Source organism: Helobdella robusta (assembly GCF_000326865.2).
Source record: "Helobdella robusta unplaced genomic scaffold HELROscaffold_2, whole genome shotgun sequence".
Classification (NCBI taxonomy): domain Eukaryota; kingdom Metazoa; phylum Annelida; class Clitellata; order Rhynchobdellida; family Glossiphoniidae; genus Helobdella; species Helobdella robusta.
In genome coordinates, this window is record NW_008704083.1 from 7319680 (window position 1) to 7341341 (window position 21662).

The 21662-nt window shown below is 30.2% G+C and overlaps 2 protein-coding genes across 2 annotated transcripts; both read right to left on the reverse strand.

Annotated features, from left to right (window-relative positions):
- Positions 1-277: 277 nt before the first annotated feature.
- On the reverse strand, positions 278-5131 carry HELRODRAFT_160639 (hypothetical protein; the record flags this gene model as incomplete). Its single annotated transcript, XM_009017588.1, has 5 exons — positions 278-439; positions 2053-2276; positions 4245-4345; positions 5014-5026; positions 5092-5131. 5 exons carry the CDS (start codon positions 5129-5131, stop codon positions 278-280), a joined length of 540 nt encoding a protein of 179 aa, XP_009015836.1.
- A 7880-nt stretch (positions 5132-13011) lies between these two features.
- On the reverse strand, positions 13012-14577 carry HELRODRAFT_160640 (hypothetical protein; the record flags this gene model as incomplete). The annotated part of the gene is made up of 3 exons (XM_009017589.1): positions 13012-13034; positions 13166-13314; positions 14303-14577. The coding sequence occupies 3 exons, from the start codon at positions 14575-14577 to the stop codon at positions 13012-13014; spliced, it is 447 nt and encodes a 148-aa protein (XP_009015837.1).
- Positions 14578-21662: the final 7085 nt, after the last annotated feature.

Genomic DNA, 21662 nt, shown 5'->3' on the forward strand with positions numbered 1-21662 from the left:
AAACGCCAATAAAGTTGTACTTATTCATTTTATTCCATGCGTTAAGCTGTAAAAACAGCATATAATGGATGACCGCAGATCATTCTGCTGACGTTATAAACATTCTTACATTCATTCATTCATTTTCATTCATTTATTTTCATTCATTCATTCATTCATTCATTCATTCATTCATTCATTCATTCATTCATTCTTCCACTCAACTCGTTACACAATAACTCAATGCGTAACTATTCAAATACCAAATTGGATAATAAATTAATTCCTAATATTTTTATCAGAGCATGTAGTGAGTCAATATTATTAAATCCTTGATTATCTTAACCAAATTAACCACATTAACTTTTATTACCACCACTTGCCAAACATCATACTCATTCTCATCTCTAATATCGTCTTCATCATCGGCGTCGTCGTCATCATCGTCAGGAATAAATGACTGAAAAAATAAAAAAAGAAAGAAGTAAGGACAATAAGGACAATTACGCAAGAAACAGTAGTACATATGTCCTTAGGTCATATGTTAGATCATTGTTATGTTCATCTCATCCTACTAGCAACGTCATCGTCGTCGTCTTCGTCGACATCATCCCAATCATCATTACCATGAGTCATTATCATCACCATTTTCATCCTTATAATCACCATCGCTAACATCATCATTACCCTCATCATCGTTTTCATCATCATGACCAACCACTTTCATCATCATAAGGCTGCTAACAAAGCAGTTATAGAAACTAATCACTTATCTTTTATAACCATCATTGTTATTATCAAAGAATTTTAACAATAAGAAATAATAATAAAAATAATATTAATATTATTATATAATAATAATATTATTATTATTATATTATTAAAATTATTATAGTCATAACAAAAAATATATAGGATACAAGCAACACTATTAAAATAAAACAACGATGGATAACCATCAAAAAAAGATTATTCCCATCCATTGCCAGACTAATGGTACCATAAAATAACCCACAGGCATCATCCTAACAGTATTAACTGTGGACTGAAACACCTGGTACGACAGAAAAAAAATCAAATTTGGCAAATCACTTAATTCAATTAAAACGTGTCTTAATTGTTATCAGCATGAAAAAAATAATGATAATTATTATTACGTTATATAATAATTATTATTATTATTATTACAATATTAACTCATTACATTATTACCATCATCATTATGCTTTACCGCATTACTATTACAAACCATCATTATCATTCTCCTCTTCTTAATCATCCTCATCATCATCATCATCCCACCCATGACCATCTTTGAAACGCAATCATCAACATCGTCGTTGTCATCATCGTCATCCTTATCATCATTGTACTCACTACAATAGTGTTAATCTTCCTCACCAATACTATCTCTGTTGTCATCATCATTGTTGCATGCATCATCATCAATATAACGGCATGATCATCACATTAACATCACCATCATCATCGTAAATGAGATCACGAAACATAAGTTTCACCCCCGACCAAGAAAGAACATAACAAGGCCAATCATCATGCAAAAAAATCATCTTACTCCTTATTGGATTCAACAACCGACTTCCTCTTCTCTCTCCTCCTCATCATCATCAGCATTCTCATCATCGACATCAGCTTTATTTATTTTCCAAATCTATCATCATTGTACTCAATATAATAGTGTTAATCATAATCAAACTAAATCACCATCAACAAAATCATCATCACCATCATCTCATCTGTATTAGCATCTTCCTCTCTATCTACATCACCACGGTCTTCCAGAAATGATAATTACGTAAGTAATCATCATCACCATCATTATCAAATTATCACCACAATCATCATCGTCATAATCGTCATCACAACCATAATTTATACCATTAAATCATCACCATCTCAACACTATTACACCCGTCAATATGTTATGGCCCATAAAAAGAGACAAAGCATCACAACAAACAAACAACAAACAAACAAACAACAACAATAATAATAATAATATAATTAGAGCCTGTCTGCCTGCCATGTTGGACCGGCCACATTCTAACTGACTGACAGGCATTCATTCCCTCTCACAGATCTGTTATTAAGAAAACTGTCATCCAGCCACAACCTTGATATTAATATGAGAGTGCTGCTACTACTTGTCATAACACCAGCATAGTCATTGTCATCCTTCTTCTCAATATCACCGTCAACAATGATTATCATTTTCATTGCTATCATACGGAGGAATTGGTTCAAGTAGTGAGTCAGTAGCCTGCCTTCTACTGTTGCTGAACGGAAAATAATAGCGCAATGATCAGTTTCAAACGCAATCTACCTAAAACAGTAATTATATTATTAAAATATTGAGAATTATTAAAATATATTGTAATATAGGCTTCAAGAGTTGATGAAGCATAAGCAGGTACACCTTAATGTGTATGTAGCCCTTATAGAAAATGAAATGGGACAAATTTACCAGAGAATAAACAGATTTTGTACTATTTCACAAAAAGACACGAACAAAAATCATCAGTAGGATTTCCATTTTAATATCATCGTCATAAGCAGTAGCAGCAACAGCACATCCTCTCCATCAGGAACGCCATCATCCTCATCATCAGCATGAGGCAATACAAAAGATAGCAGAAAGCAGAGAAGGATGAATAAATGATTTAAAGAACTGATGATGATGATGTGCTGGCTGGCTGGCTGTGGGTCCCAGCTCTTATTTGATTCTGTTAATTAAAAATCTCCCATATTTAAGATTGCTGTCTTTTGAGCTGGTTCCTCTCCTCCCAATGTAAAGTGCTACTACAATTCTGATTACTTCAGTTGCTATCATGATACGTGAATAGTATATTTAGCTACTATCGTTGATACTACATCCATCGCAAATAATCCGTCACTACGCAATCATTTTATAATGATATAAATTACACATTTTTGCAAAATTTCATTAGAAGTAGCAAATAAAAATATTTCGCGTCAGTGTTTACAGCAAATCAACAAAATGCAGCATTAAAACTGAAATAATGGCAAAAACGCAATAACATAAAATATAACATTAATAATGAAAGAGTCATGAAATGATCTTTATTGCCTCATCAATTTAATATCTTTCCCCACATCCATCATAGAGGTCTCATCACCATCATCATCGTCGTCATTACACCAGCATCATCATCATCGTTGTCATCGTCATCATGGTCATAATGACGTCATGGATATCTTACAATGTGTATGCAATTCTAAAGACATAATTTTTTTGGCTTAATACATTTTCTTTAGTGTAATTCCATAGACCACCAGCAACAAATCATTTTATATTCAAGTTCTTCACAATAATAATTTAAAATCATTATAAATGATTATCAGTTGATAAGTTTAATACAAATGCACACTCATCATTCAACTTCACTGGTAGTAGGATTTAAATTTAATATTTACGAAAAATTTTCTTTAAAAAATATGAACATGGAGCCTGCAAAAATACATGAGCCTAACGACACATTAAAATGAAAATAACTACAATCTCTACACGACACCTCTTTTATAGAGCTTTTAAAAATTTCATTATTGGCGTAAAAAGGTATTTTTGGAACAACATAACAACAAACAACAACACACATTTAGACGACATTTTCCCCGAGATCGGGGGTTGCCGTTTGGCTACTTATGATGAATCCGAAATACCCCTCGACGCCATTCACATCTGTCACTCGCCTCGGTATCACGCAACCCCGCTTTCACTCTGTCCTTCTCCACCTGCTCTCTCCATCCCAATCGCGGACGACCCCTTCCTATCACTCCTTCAACCTCGAACTCAAAACGCTCGCCTAATCCCGACCCTTTCATTCCTTCTCAACACATGTCCATACCACCGCAATCTCGATCTCCTTATCAATGTCACAATGTCCTCATTCAGTCCCATCATCGACATCAGCTCTGTACTACTTCTCCAAACCCACACATCATCCTCACCATAGCTCTTTCAGCCCTCTGCAGTACACTTTCTTCCTCTCTTCTCAACACCCAAATTTCACCACCATATATTCACCACTGTATTTTTTGAACAACATCTATAATAATAATAATAATAATAATAACAAAAGCAACAATGAAAAACCAAATAATAACAATAAATAACATCAGCAGTAGAAACAAAGTAATTCTGAGATTTTTCAATCAGTCCAATCAAATGAAATAATTTTTTACCACATTCATCCATTATCTGTCATCTCGAAGCAATCACTCACCTTCATACAATCCCCTCTCCAGAAGCTTTCCGGATCTCTCCAGTTCCAGAAACTCATCCACAGTTAGAAACTTGTAATCCACTCCATCCACTTCATCATCTCTAGGTGGGCGTGTTGTGTCTGTTGGTGGTGACATCAATGTGGATGATGACGTCAATGTAGATGATGACGTCACAATTGATATTAATGATGTGAGATTGACGATGATGTTATAATGATGCTAATAAGATGACGTTGCTGAAAATATCATTACTTGAATATATCGTCAATAACAATAATGATAATAATAAATGTTAATGATTAAAAAATGTTATAGAGGAAAACACAATTTGAAATAATGATAATATAGTTTGACTAATAAAGATGATGAAGTGATAATGAAGTGATAGGATATTGATAAAAACATTAAGACCGTCTACAAAAAAAAAATAAAATTTATAACGATAACCTCATTATATTTATAGCAATAAAAATAGAAATAATCAACAATTTACAGGCTAAAAACAACCATAAATAACACAATTTTCAAAATTAAAGCAGTCTAAATCAGTTAAGTGACAATCTGTGTCATGAAGCAATACATCAAACTATGAGATTCAGATAAGAATAAAATTGTTGCGTCATAAATAAAACAGAAAACAACATTGCACAGTGGTTTTTTGATAAAGAAAAACAATTTTGTAAAAAATAAACTCATATCAAGAAGTATCCATGCATAAGAAATTGTTTGCATGAAGATGCACAGTATTAATGTTTGCACACTTCACACCTTACAGGAATATCTGTGCGAGTGTGTGTGTGTGCGTGTGTGTGTGTGTGTGTGTGTGTGTGTGTACATAACTCGTACAGTACATAGTGTGATGCAGACACAAGTGCATGGCGATCATGATGTACAGACAAGCAAACTCAAAAGCGAGAGTTATTCATTTTCTACTTTTAATTCTTCTTGCAGAAGCAATACTATGCGAAACCATTTAACTTTATAATTCTCAAATAAATCGAAAAAAATAATTTATAACTAAGTGAAACATTAATAATATTAAGTATACATACAGCACATGAAGTAATGAAAATTTAAACGTCCCAAATTATAAAGCATTATACGCAATAAGTTTGTTAATCACTAAATAATTAAAATAAATAATTGATATTTTTATCAGCACTTGAGCAGATCTATTATGCTCATGCAGCATGTCATGGCTTGATTAACTCTCCTTCTATATGCAAGTATGCAATTTTTACTGGAACTGGCATTTTAAACATAAATATTTCATCGTTCAGATAAAAAAGACACTCAAGTAGAGAACCTTAACCATTATCTGACACGTTTTTTATACACTTTGGAGAATTCATATAATTGTTGCATAATATTTCATTTGCTAACCAACGTTAATACATGCTGAAATTTCAATTGCTAACCAATGTTGGTGAACAACGTTTTAAATGCAAGTCCTAGGTTTTTAATTATTATTACGATGTGAAAATATAGAAGAAACTTCCTAAGGTCAATGAATAAAATTAAATAAAAAATAGCAAGATCTGTAAAATGATCTTAAAAATAAAAAAGCTAATCAAGTTGATAATTTATAAAAGTTTTTGAAGCTACTATAATGATGACATTGGACAACTTTTAAAAGAAAGCAAATAATGACTCTATATTGATAAGTTACTAAAAAATTTCAACATATATTTTAATAAAAGCACCTCATTCATTTACTTTTTACATTCAAATGAAATATAAAAAGAAGCGGGCAAGTTGATTCTGAAAATGGCACATGCAATCAAAAAACTAATTAAAAACAATCAAGTTCAGAAATAACAAGTGCACTGGCAAGCTTTTTGATCAAAACATCGTGCACTCATGTAGAAATATAATCTCTTTGAAGAGCAACAATTTAATTTCATCAAATCAACATCACACAAAATACAACAACTTGAAAATTTTGCAAAAAAGAGTGTGAGTTGTGTTTCTACAAGTCTAAAGATCATCTGGAGAACTTCATAGCGACTTCCATGCTACTGTTTCAGCTGAAAAACACTCAAAGTATATTAGAAAAAAATAACAAAAAAACAAATTATTTTTTAAAAATTTACCGAGTTGAGAACAGAAATTGTTAGACATGTCAAGACAAAACAAGTGCATTTGTTTACACTAGCAACTAACCAACTAACTAACAACAACAACAATACCAAACAACCAACAGTAATAACAGGTAAAAACAAGTTAGGAAGTATGCTAAAAATAAGTTTCAATAAAATTATGCCAACATCTATCAACTTTTAAAAGAGAAAACCGAAATTTGAAGAAACAAATTCTAATTATGACCAGGAAAAACTTGTCACTTACTGCTATCAATGAACATTTAGATAAACTAAGTTTAATGGCAAGTACTTTCAATGTTGAACATTTCAGCATTTAAAGATTTAAATAGCTTGCGACAGATGCATAAATTCGGATGCTTAATAATTTTTATTTATATGAATGAAAATTTTAAAAAAATATAAAATTAAAATCACAAATTGCCACTAATTAAAAAAGATACTTATAAAAAACACAAAAGCAATCTTCCACATTTTCGCAATAGCTTTTTAGTTGTGCGAAACTGCTAAAAAATTTAAAAGTCTCACTCGCACTTTCACACATTTGAGAACAAAACAAAACAGTTGAGAACGCCACTCAGAGAATTTCACAACAAATAAAAAAAAACATTAATTAAACGCGTAGGAGCTTAAATTGTCAACAAGCTGGCTACATTATAAAAATTTCCAATATAATTTCTAAAATTATTCCAGAAAAAAAAAACATTGGTCGTGCATTAATGCTGTTTTCGTGTAAAATTTTGCCATATAAATAATTCTCACAGAAAACAACATCGAAAAAAGGTCAAATTCGTAATAAAGAAAAATAACTTACCTACTTTACACAGACATGATAACAAATGTTTATGTAACATATTTACGCTCACAAATCATCAAACAGCAAAGTTTGAATTTGTTTGATGAAACTGAAGTAGTTAATAAATTAATAAATTATAAATAAGCAATAGTTTGAAAAACAAAAAAACAATTATAATAACCTTTTTGCTTATATCTCTCTCTGATGAGCATATAAACGTGCCTCATTGTCGATTCTTTGTTTGTTTGTTTACTTGTTTGTTTGTTATATTTATTCTTTATTGTACACGCATCAGTTAAGCATTAAATAAACAGGTGAACAACAACAGTAACCCCTATAACTGAAGGAGAACACACACAACAACAGCATCGATCAAAACAGACCATAATTAATAATTATTATCATCACTTAAATAGCAATATAGGAGAGTGTATTAATAGAAAATTAAATACATAAAAATGACTAATTGTTTGAAATGAAGTATAAAAAATTTGATGGAAAATATATGCAATGCAAACACACTCCAGCATGCACCTGCAGTTGGTTTATATTTCCATGAAGTCTCAAAGCATGCATGCAAATGTACGTACAACATACCAATGTAGGTATAAAAGACTATACATCAGGCCTATCTACTTTGGACGTATTTATCTAAATCTATTAACATTATATATATAAATGCAATACATATATATATATACTTGAAAATGGCAGTGAATTTAGTGCTCCACGAACTTTTGCCATAAATGTTTGATTGTGAACCAAATATAGGTAGTATTCACTATCAAAACCAAACCTAAAGGCGATTCAAGTAAGATATTAGACCAAAAAAGAATTTTTCAGATCGGCAATATGACCAAGTGTTTTACGGCGAATGTAGTAGTTGAGCTTCTCAAATCGAGGGGATATCGTATATAAAATCATCAAAAACGTGAGAGCGCCTGTGAGAACGTTTCAACAGGCAATATATAAAATTTTCTAATTATATATATATATATATATATATATATATATATGCATAGATAAATCATATATATATACATGAAATGGGTGCGTGCATACATGCAATGAGATTTTTTTAAATAATTGGCGCTATAAAACATATAGATAAATAATATAGTTAAATTATCAAATATATATCGATTTATATATTTATAATTATATATACATATATATGCGTGCGTGAATGTGTGCTGCGCGATAAACAAAACACTACCACTGGTTAGCTAGCAGCAAAAGCAACAGCAATAACAAAAAACAACAATGACTACTCCGCAGTCATTGTTGATGCCATAAATCTGACTAACCCTTAAACAGTCAGTTTGCCTGCATTCCATTTTAACATGGATTCTTCCAGCATTGTAATAGTTCAGCAATGAAAAATAAAATTTTTAAGTTATTGGACTGGAGTTTTTAACAATACGATTTAAAAATATAAAAGATAAAAAACAGGTATGCACCCAACATACATATTTCAGAGACAATTTTTTTCGAAATGAATAAATGAATTTGTCTAGTCTAGTATGGGTGTCAAGCAATCAACTGACAAAAAAGTTCACGAGATTTGAGAAGGATGGTGTGACGAATTTGCCCTGTAGAGAACTTCTCACAGTGTATCACTATTATAGTTAAAGACATTTTTATAGTGCTAATGATGCTAAGGTAATATAATGCTATAATGTATATGGTAACGTCCTACCTCAGGGGAACTGGGTCTCTGGACGCTAAACAAAGATTGATTGACATTTTTATAGTGCTAATGAAAACAGAAATTTCTGCAAAGTGCTAGTCAGGAGTCATTGCAATACATCACTATAAACTAACTAGAAAGAAATGGCTCAAGGTTGTAACTCAGTATTACAATGCTCCTTAGTTAAAAACACGGGAGTGCAACTGGTGGCAGCCTAAGAATGTCCGGCTACACAAAAGAAATATACATGCTCATTAAGTAAATCTGCATAATTTGCCAAATAGTTCATTTAACAGGAGCCATGTGAGAAGTAAAAAAATGGATAAATGATAAGGTTGTATATTATGCTTGGCCAACTTGAAATGTATCCATTCTGATCTACAACTATGATTCACATCTGCCTTTTCAAAAACGACAAAAACGTAAAAACACAAAAATATTAAAAAAGAAGACGTTAGAAAGATAGCTTTGTTTAAAAATTTTGTGTTCATCCAACGGGAATAAAACACATTACCATATTGAAAATGAGGTTTGCATGGTTTTTCTTTTAAAAGTTCTCCTCCCACCATCTATCCATCCACCCATTTATCAACTTGCACCAACACATAGAACGTGGATGACTTTCAAATTATGAACATTTAATGAAAAAATTATAAATAATATCTCAATAGAGACGAAATATCGCGATTGCACATGCTCACGTGCATAAGAACACACAAAATGACATTTTATTTTGAGATTTCATTCCTAAGAACATAACATAAACTTATAACAACACACAGACAGAACATGAATTCATGATTTTCAAATGTGTAAATATATATATATATATATATATATATATATATATATATATTTTTATATATATATATATATATATATATATATGTATCCAATCTATAAATTTATAAAGGTATGTAGATGAATGAATGAATGTTAAAATTGTTTAATGCAGAAATAATGAGAGGATAATTAATTTTCGCAAATGGGAGGGTTGTTTGCTGAAGCAAGCATAGGTAGGGATTCTAGGAATGAATTAGAGAAAAACAAACCATTGAAACATTTTCCAGGAAAAATTATAACAACGACAATAATATAAAAAATAACAACAACAACAATAACGATAACAAAAACTACAACAACAAGGATTTAGGAACCACAGTCTTAATCAAATAATAACTCAGTGCCACAACTCAACAACTCTAATTCTATCCTGACTATTGCAGCTTTTATGATTTAATAAAATATTAAGTTAAAATACATCAATGTAATTATTACTTGTTAATATTTGCCATATAATTCATTATTCATCAACCAAAAATATTGACATATGGAAATTAGTTTATGCTATGACAGTTTTTCAACCAGGCAAAAACAAAATCAAAGGACATTTTTCTGAAGGTAGTTATAGCCTAAAAAGCTCATAAACTCTCACACAGGCATGATTTACCTAAGAAAAAAAAGATGTTGCAAGTGCAGAAAAAAAATCGTTGCAATACCAGTGCTCTGGAGATTGCTGCAATGAATCAGAAATAAATTGAGAAAATATCAGCTATCCATTTAATATTGATAGGAATATTTTTTAGCTAATACCCTGAATTTTTCAACAATTCAAAAACAAAATAATGGATTAATAATAAAGTTAGCGTCTGGTGAAAATTTAATGAAAAGTGCAAATATTTATGAAGCTAATTGAATGCTCTTTTTTCTTGAAAATGAAGTAACCTCCTAACAAAAGTGAACTTTCATGTTGTTAAAAACTCACCTTGGTCAAAATAATTAGTCAAAGTTTTGTTTTCAATATTGATATCTACAGCAACAACATCTGTTATAAATATTATTCAACATCTTAAGGGCTGCAAAAATCATACCACATAATAATCATCATCACCAATGTCATCATCGTCGGCGTCATCATCATCATAATCATCACCGTCATCAAGATAAAAGTCATTTATTGAATGTTCATCAATTACACAAATGCATCCCAGCTGGAGAGTTAGACAGTCTTTGCACTACTGTAATGAAGTTCCTCTCCGTTTTGATCTATCTCCTGGAAACCTGGTGAGAATTCTGCCATCATGCACCGTTATTAGAGATACCAAACTTAGTAGAAATGCATTTCACACAAAATCTTCATTCATTTGTCCACCCCACCAAATGAAGCAACAAACTGAGATGCAATCATATTCACAACTTAAACTGTTGTTCTTATTTGCGAAAACAAAAAAAACTCTGAATTATAAAACAACAAAAAAAAAGTAACTGAAAAAATATTGTAAAAGTTTTTAATAACTACTGAAAGTGTTTTCATAAAATTTTTCAATCAAGTCATGACAGGCTTCACATTTTTAAAAGAAAATTGAGTTGAAGAAAAAAAACCAACTCATTAAAAATGAAGAATATTCTTGACCGATGTCATTGAAGATTGTCATGAAAGTGCAGATACCTTTGATGTGCACTTTTGGCTGCCGTGGTTGGTGCGCATGAGATAAGACTAGAGAGGCAATTGGCTAATTATCCAATGAAGGATCATGTAGCAGAAACTTTTTCGTTAATTGTAAGAAAAGGTGACCAACATCAAATAAAAAAATTACTTTACTATGGCGAGTATATTGATGATAATGATGGTGTTGACGATGATAATATGATGATAATATGATAATGACTATGATAAATTCAACAATTTTTAACCAAAGAATATGAAAAATGTAGGAATTAAAAATGACTGCCATGTCATGCTCTACACATAATGAAATGAACAAAATGCCTAATTAATAATTTACTTGTTAGATGCAGGTGCTGGTTGAATGAGTGAAAAAAAAATGAATTCAAACAATTTTTCTACTCTTCCGCACACATTAGTTTCATATGTTTTAAACAAATAAAAATTATAATGAACGTTTGTTTGAGAATTAGCAAAAGGCATGGGATTAATAAAATTTCCATGAGAATTTGAAACTGTAAATAAAGCAATAAATGAAAATATCAAGTCAGACAGTGTACATCTCAAAAAAATATTTAAATTTTTGCAAAAAAACAAAAGTTTTTTTAACATTAAAAATAGTAAGCCACTTCAACAAAGTACTTCAAAACTTCTAACATAAAAAAAAATCTCACAATGTTTCAGTTCTTATTCTTTCCTGCATTAAATATGTAAGTTTTAAAACAAGCGTCTTCATCAGGAATGCGAAAATAGATTGGAACAAACAAACTCTGCAAAGAATAACTTTATTAAGCTCCTCATAAAACATAACAATACCCAGACATAAGAAAATTTAAAAAGCATTCTTAAGACTCTTTTTGTGTTTTTTATTTTTCAAAATTTTAAGAATTTTTATTGTCTTTCTAAAATGTTTGCATTATTTTTGGAGCAGAATTTTAAAAACAACAAATGCTTTAATGTGTAATATCCCTGCTTTTCTAAAATACAAAAACAAAATCACATAGAAACATGATAAGTTCTCTGTAGCACTGCAGAACAGAGCATACACATAATGTCTCCCTATGTTTTATAGAGATAAAAACTTAACAATCAAAAAATAGAAAGAAAAAACATCTAAAAGCGAAAATCACATAAAAAGTTTTATGGCATATTGAATAAAAGAAAACATTTTAATATCTCTATTCTGATAATTTTATTCAATTTTTATGTGGATAAACTAAATAAAAATAATAATTACAAAATGAATGACAAGCAAGAACTAACATGGCAGAGACGTTTTGTAAATATTCCTCCGAATAATTTGCTGATGTTGATGGTCCACTGAATCTTTTGCAAATCTTTTATTTAAATATTCTGAAAGGCTAAGCTGTAAGGCACCTGATTCAGTAGAGAAAAATTGAAATACATCCTTACAATTTAGAACTAACGTATATATAAAACTACATTCATAGCTAACAAAGTTATGTAGCGAAAAAAAACCAAGTTCTTAAACTTGAATGTAAAATAGATCCACACAATAATAATAAAGAAAGTGAAAAAGTAGCAAAAGTTTTATACTTTGTATTATATTTAAAACAACAATAAATTTGATAAAAAATAAAATTATTTTGAGTTATTAAACTACATGGACACTTTAATAATTTTGCCCTATGTAACATGTCACCGACCCTTATAGGTACCAATGAAATTAATTAATGTTGTTAATTTATTTGCCATTTTAATCTTATAACATTATTCAATTAAATGCAGGCTGAAATCCTGTCAATATAAAATTTTTGACGAATTTGAAATGATGTTTGAAAAGTGTTTCATGAATATAGATGGAACTGAAAAACAAATACGAGTAAAAAAAAACAGTTCAACATGACAAAATGACAAAAAAGTTATACCTTTTTTGACAGCTTTGAAAATAATTGGCTTGTTATCCTTGGCTAAGTCTGCCAACTTGTCAAGGAAAGATTTCAGGATGTAGCCCGAGACTTTTTCACCTTCAACTTCGAGGATGATGTCTCCTTCTTCCAAGTATCCACTTTTGTAACTTTATAATTTTTATATTAGATTATATCAAACAAATTTTAATGTTTAAATAAAACAGATTTAACTGATATACATGTAGGTCAATAATCATTAAGATAATTAAGAGTAAATAAAATATGTAATAAGGATGTCACAACACTGTCTCATTTTCAAAATTTCTTAGGTGAAAAAACATTTTACATGTTTATTGATAATTATTTTTTGTTCAAAATAGAAATATGCTAATTATAACTTACAAGATTTTATTTAAATCGTAAGAAACAAGTTTATTAATTCATATTTTTTTAATACAATCTGCCATGGAATGTATCTGTTCTTTAGAAATATTTTAAATAAAATACATGCATGAAAGTCAATGCAAATACGTTAGCAACATATAAAAGATGCTTATATAAATTTGAAAAAAATGGTTTTGACAGTCACATTATGAAAAAATTTATAAACTTTTATTGGTTCTTTTAATTAATTTGAACAATATTATTTTTGATTTGATTTTATTTACATTTTGAAATATGACATCTCATGTCTAATACTTCTTGTAACAATGCCATAGTGAACATCTATTTACATTGAAATTGACTTTCTAAAATTCCATCTTTTATCATTAACTCACAACACTAACGACTAACATTGAAAGTTTCAGGACCCATCACAAAACATGATTAAAAATTAAATTAATCTTCAAATTATGATAAAATGATTGAAAGCAATGATGAATTAAAAATCAAATGCAACTCATCAGCTATTTTAATTTTAATGGCGATTATAAGTTATTTTAATTAATTAAATTAATTAATTAATAATAAATAATAAATAAAACATTTCAGTTAACAAAGTAATGGTAATCAATAGAAAGATGTAAGACTAAGAGAGAGTAAGTAATGCAAGTACTGTTATAAAAATTATCTGTTATTTTAATTTATAAATAATAGTAAAAATAAAAAGTAAAGTAATGTAATAAAAAAATTAAATAAATTTAATTAAATTACTTGACGTTCTTGTGATCGATGGATGCAACATAAATGAAGCTGGCGTCACAACTGCCACCAAGAAAAATGACGTTCAACAATTTGTTGGACCCAAACGCCACGGACACTTCCTTAATTGAAGATGACCAGTGATGTAGCTGATGATGTTGTTGATACTGCTCATTGTTTCTGCTCTGATTTTTGTACATCCGATTTGGATTTACTCCTCTATTAATTGCGGCTTGATTGCTTTTGAATGTTGACAGATATTCATTCGAACTGTCATCCCCATCCATCCCCCAGGAAAAGAAGGCACTTTTGACTTTGATGATTAAAATTCTAACTTTTACGATCTACTCATATTATCGCTCATAAACAATGACAACAAAAATGTTTATATAAAATAATGTAGACAAAATCTGTTCATAGATATAATGTTAGAAATTAAACTAGACAAGGATTATTATTTTACCAAATGCATATAATTATAATATATTTGCTTAATTATTTTGCCAATTTTTTCACTTTTAGCAATGACATTCACACTTCCCTTTTCTATTCTCATACTGTGAGATTAAAAGCTTTTCACTCAAGCATCAAACTTAATGGTCCGAGGGTATGGGATACTGTATTGCCACATGAAATTAAAACAATCAACTCATTACACTTATTTAAAAACAAGCTAAAACTTTTTTAGTTAAAAAAAAACACTTATTTTAAATAGTTTTACACTATTTTACAACTTATTTAATTTTGATGTTCTTAGTAAGCGAATTTTCAGTCTCAGTTGTGACTATACTGTCACCTTTAGGTACTATATGAAACATGACAGTATTCATAGAATGATGTACGTGTGAGCATGTGTTTGTGTATATGTATTTATTTGACATTTCTATTACATTTACAGTAAGAATTTGTGTGTATGTATTTATTTTACATTTCTGTTACATTTATAGTAAGAATTTGTGTGTATGTATTTATTGACATTTCTGTTACATTTATAGAAAGAATTTGTGTGTAAGTATTTATTTTACATTTCTGTTACATTTATAGTAAGAATTTGTGTGTATGTATTTATTGACATTTCTGTTACATTTATAGTAAGAATTTGTGTATATGTATTTATTTGACATTTCTGTTACATTTACAGTTGGAATTCTTAGTTAAGGGTGGCCTATCCACAATTTTATCTTTTTTTGGTTATCCTTTAAATAAATAAATAAAATAAAAAAAATAAATATATAGAGCTAATGTAATAAACAGTTGTATCGCATTTTGTTAAATTGGGAACAATGTACAAAATCAAATATTTTAAAATATTCGTTAGATGGGATGAAAATGTCTATAAATCTCTAGATGCATCTGCAAATTATATTATTTCGTGTTACAATAATGGTCGTTATCGTCATTACCCAATCACTTAATTAATTGATCAAGATTTTCTGGATGATTGATACTTTAATCATTTTACACCATATGATGTATAACACTGCACCACAAACGTATTGATCGAATCGCATGAAACTCTCTGCCTCGGGCAATAAGAAGAACTCTGGCCCAACTCCGATCTGGCCACAGTATCATCTTAGGCAGTTTCAGGGAAGTTATTGATGGCGGTACAGATAATATGTGTCCTCACTGTCACACGCACGTGGACGACGTGGCTCATCTCTTCTCTTGTCCTGCCAATCCTACGAATCTCAAGACAATAGACCTGTGGCAAAACCCAACCGCGGTTGCTGATTGGCTCAGGCTTCGCCTGTCCAATAGATAGGTGGTCGTGAAGGGGCAACAACAACAACAACAATCGCATGAAACAGCAGCATTGTGTTAGGCGTTACTTGAGGGCATCTGATCTGATAAGATCATTCGATGATTGATCGTTGCACATGGATAGTTAAAAGTGACGAATGATCGAATGCAGAGAATTTCTTTCGCTGCCTCAATTTTTATCCGAACTTCAACGATATGTTCAGTGATTTGTTATTAATTAATTATATTCAGAATGATATTCTTGATAGGTTTACTAATTATTCAATGAAAATGACAAAAGCACTATTTTTAGTGCTAATTCACTAACTAAACAAGTATCATATTAATTTGTAATTAGTTATTAATTAGGTTGATCGTTTAATAGAAAATTTTTTAAATTGCTAAACAATGGTTTAATTTTCATTATACTGTTAAAGATAATTAGTTTCAAATGAATTCAGTTGAGTTTGTCAGGTGAGCATTCTTTATTGTATTTCATTGTTGATGATTCGTTTCGCCAACTGATTCGGTATGGAATCGAAATTTCATCGAATTAAATGTAGGGTGTTGTAATCAAATGCTGTTATGAAGTCTACACGACAGTATGTAAGGCTGCAATGTTTGTCAGAGCCATGTCTCCGGAAAAACAATGTTAGACCACTTTGAATGATTTATTAATATCTTAAAAATTCGCGGGAAACATGTCCCGTTACGAAAGCCGTTTTAGAACTAAAAAAGTAAATGTGAAATTGTAACTTCTTTTCATGAAATTAGATAAGTATGATAATAGTGGTGGTAGTATTTGTAGTATTAATTTTGGTACTAGTAGTAGTATCAGCTGTATTAGTAGAAGTAGTAGTAATAGTAGTAATACTAGTATGAGTAGTAGCAAAAGTAGGTAATAATAATATTATTATTGTTGAAGATGATTATTACCGTAGGTGATAACAACGGTTGTAAAGTTCTACGCTGAGAAAAGTGGTTGAGATGGCAAAATCAATCTATATATTAGTTTTGTTTAGTTAGGACAAATATCATTTCACACACCACACACACACACAAACACACACACAATTATATATTATCTGCAATGTAATCGTCCGTTGTGTGTTCACCGACAAGTGAAGGAGGGATGAAAGAGATAGATGAAGGATGATAGACAGATGAATTCATTACAAAAGTGTTGATCTGTCTACTGTCTACTTATCCATCTATTTATCCCACTTATGTAAATTATTCTAGCTTCAATGAAATTTAAACTGTGTGTGCATCCAACTTTAAGTCTACTTTTATCTCACTTGTAGGACGTAATCTATCTAATCTCACTTTGTATATGTTTGAAACCAATCATGTTCAAATACACAAATGCACAAATGCATCCTCCTCCTCCTTATCACCATAATCTCTCTCTCTCTTTCTCTTTCTTTTTCACTCATTTTTTGTTTCTGAATTTGATTGTTTTTTTCTAGTGTTTTTTCTGTTTCGAATTCATGCTGAAACAAAGTGAACACACCATATATAGGCAGTACAAATCCGCGTTATTGAGTATATCATATGATGGAATGTGTAGCGCGCAGTTTACTTCGTTTGAACAACAGTTTAAAGAAGATTCAAGTATGAAAGGTGGGGAAGATAAGAAGGAAGCATGTAAATGAAGCAGACGAGATGATGTATTAGTATTAGAAGTCCGTATTATACATGTTATATATTTATTCATATTCTTCGTTTCTTTTTGTTGTTGTTTGACATCAAAAACAACCGAACGTATTTAAGCGGCTCTGAATGCAATGAACAAAATGTAAATTTGGTTCAAGTATAAGACGACAAAATTACACTAACTAAATAGTTAAGAAAAATACCTGATTATAGAAACAACTTTATTGTTTAAATTTTTGCGTTAACAATTTCATTTTGCTGGTTCACTCATGAACCTAACTCATTTCAATTGAAGAAAGAATAAGAAAGAATGGTGACATTGGTGTTTCCTATTTTTTTTTTTTTATCTCTTCCGAACCTGAGCCAGAAAGACGAAAGATACAAAATAAGGTAATAAAATATCGAGATCGCCGTGTATTAGATTTAAACTGGTGAAAGAAATTATTGATTTTTTCTGTGCAGATTGTTGAAAGATGGCAAATGATGGAAAATATTTTGTCATTGATCCTCTTACTTGTGTTTGTTTTGAGTTTTTTTCAATATAGAACAACATACAAACATTAACTCTTGCAAGTCAATCTTACAAAAAACACAATGCCACATTGCAATTTTATATCTAAACTCAATCAAATATTAAAACTAACTCGTTAATGTGGCTAATTAATTAATAAAAAACAATAATAACAATTAAATAATAGTAAAATAATAATAATAATAATAATAATAAATATCTTATATATTAATAATGCCACGTATAACCAATATGATCAGTAAATGTTTATCTTCTTGCATTGATGTCATCTGATATAACATGACAAGCTTTGACTGACATTTAATAACATGGGAATATTTTCGAAACGAAAAAATTTAAATGAAAATGATCTCACGAATAAATGATGCCATTTTCTTTTCATAAACATTTCAACCAGTCATCTAGACGTATGCATATTATAAAATTCACATTCGAAAATACACACACGTACTGGCACATATTTAGAAAGAAACAAGCATTAAGACAAAGACTACTAAATATGTAGCACGCGGACACCATACACACACCACACACATACACAGACACAAACACGCATATTCACGGTAACACGGTGCGACAGTTTGAACGACAGACGAAGGAACATTAGTTTTATATAATCATCCTCCCATTCTTTATTACATCGCATCTCATCTCATCTTTTGTCATCATCACTCATCAGCGTTATGTCCTTCATACCGTACGAGACATACCAACACACACACATAAAAACACACCCACACACACACACACACACAAACATCATACCACACAAACACACACACACACGTCACACACGTACATGTATATACAGCACATATAGCTGTATATTGATAGCTAGTCTTCAAACTATTTTCATGACCGGATAACTAATCCCCTGTCGATGAATACAGAATACAATACAATACTTTTTAAGTTTTGTTAGCTCCTATCCTTAACATCATATATTTATCGATTGACTGATAGGCGTTTTTTGAAATTTCATTTCATTCTAATTTGAAACAGATTTTATATTGTTATTTATTTGAGTATAAAAATATTAATAATGAGATTAATAATACTGAAAAAGGATAATAGTAACAACAATAATAGTAGGTAATTTTAAAAATATTAATAATAATATTTTTATTTGATTGATACTAAATCAGAATAAATCTAGGTAATGGATGGGATGCCTTGATTCGAAATGAGAAAATGTGTGTGAATTCTTTAAAAAATTAAAAACTGTTTCAAAAAAACATACGATGAATGAATGAATTAATGAATTAGTGAATTAGTGAATGAATGACTAAGTGGATAGATGGATGAAAAATTAATAGTTGAATGATTGATTAATTGAATGTATGAATGAATAAATGAAGTTTTGAATGAATGAATAAGTAAATGAATGACTGAACGTATGAACGAACAAACAAATAAAGAGATGAACGAACAAACAAAGCAAACATTGAATTAAAATAAATAAATAAACAAAACAACAACCTAAGAAGGAAGTGTAATGAATGGAAATTAATGTCAATCTCTTCACTATACTTTGAAAAAGTTACATCACACACACGTTCACATGAATTTCATCGGTAATAAAAAATAATCTTTCTCATCATATTTTGCCAATTACAATCCTTTTCATCATCATCGTCATCATCATCACCATCATCATTGTCGTCGTCGTCATCATCATTATTATAATCAGCATCAACGTCACCCTCTGCATTGTCATCGTCACCACTATTAACATCATCATCGTCGTAGTCATCTTCATCATCATTATTGTGCAGTTGTTGCAAGATTTTTCTATAAGGATAAAAATAGTCACTATAGTTGAAATTCAGTAGTAGAATGGATTTCCTGTTTTGTTTAAGAATAGAATTTTTCATTAAAATTTGCCGGATGTTCTGAAAATTTTTTCAAGTCTACGAATGCTGATACCACCAAATAATTCATTTCATTGGTCGCAATAAAATATATCTCATTAATGATAACATGAATAGCAAGGATTTGAATAAAATAGAAGAGCATGTTTATAACCACACGGGATCAACAAACAGCCAATACACGTTCATCCACATCATCATCGTTACGGACAACACGGACACCATCCACATTATAACGTCATCATCATCATCATCCACTGTTTGACATCATCATCATCTTGACGGACAGTATTTTATCGTCACCAAGCGGAAGCAGATGCAACGTGTCACATTAGTCACATGACTTACGATTATCTTGCTGATAATATGAGCTGTATATATATATATATATATATATATATATATATATATGTGTGTGTGTGTGTGTGTGTGTAATGTAAGGATTCATACAACCAGGAAATGCACATTTGTATGTGTGTGTATGTGTGTTAATGTGCATGTATGTGTGTTTGTCTATGTATGTGTGTATGTGTATATGCTTCTGGGAGTGTATTTATAAATCATAAATCTACGCAGTACGCAAAAACACATTCACACGTTCGTTTATAAATTTTTACTATATATACTAACATGAAAAGAAAATTTTAAAAAGTTTATTTGCCAAATGAAAGACGATCCTGTAGAATTATTTTGAATTATGGACTCTCCTGCCACCTATCCATCATTATTATTTTTGTGCTTCGTGCCGCTTATAATTGTAACATGACATTTGTCGGCGTTCAATAGTTTTCAATTTAGCCATTGTTTATGTTACATACATTAATGGTGTTATCATTTTATATCATTCTGTGAAAATGTCGAAAAATAATACTAAATTGTTTTGAGCTCGTTTATAAATTAAAGTAAAAATTAAACTAATTAAATTAAATATTTAGATTTTAATTGGAATAAATTCCTCTGAATAAACATTGGGTTGTCCAACACAATTGCATGCTGCTCTTAGAAAAATGCCTGAAACCAAAGCCAGTATTGAACACGTCTACTTGGTTAAATTTCTCCATATGAGAAGTACATGCGTTTCGTTGAGTAGTTAGTGTCTGCTGTTCTTAGAGAATGACGGGTTTCCAAATACATTTCCATGCAGCAATCGTCCATGTTAAATTACCAATTAACCAATTTTTCAAATAAATCAAAATCATTGCTCCTGAAATATGCTGAAATCGATATCTCAAAAACTGACGTAAAATAATCAGAGTGGATAAAAGATTGGATGCGTACTATCTTTTATCAGGTCATTATTAAGATATTCATTTTAAAAAATAAATTATGATATGAAAATCATGAGCCGGGAAAAGGCAAAATTAAGACTGGTGATAGGCAATGACTATTTGCATATATGTATTACATATATATATATATATATATATATAACTAATGTATATATATATATGTATATAATATATATATATAATATACATATACATTTATGAACCATATGTGTGTGCGTTCAATCAGTTGAAGTGAAGCGCCTTTAAAGAAGCCTTTGTACGATTTCAATTAAATTATTTTT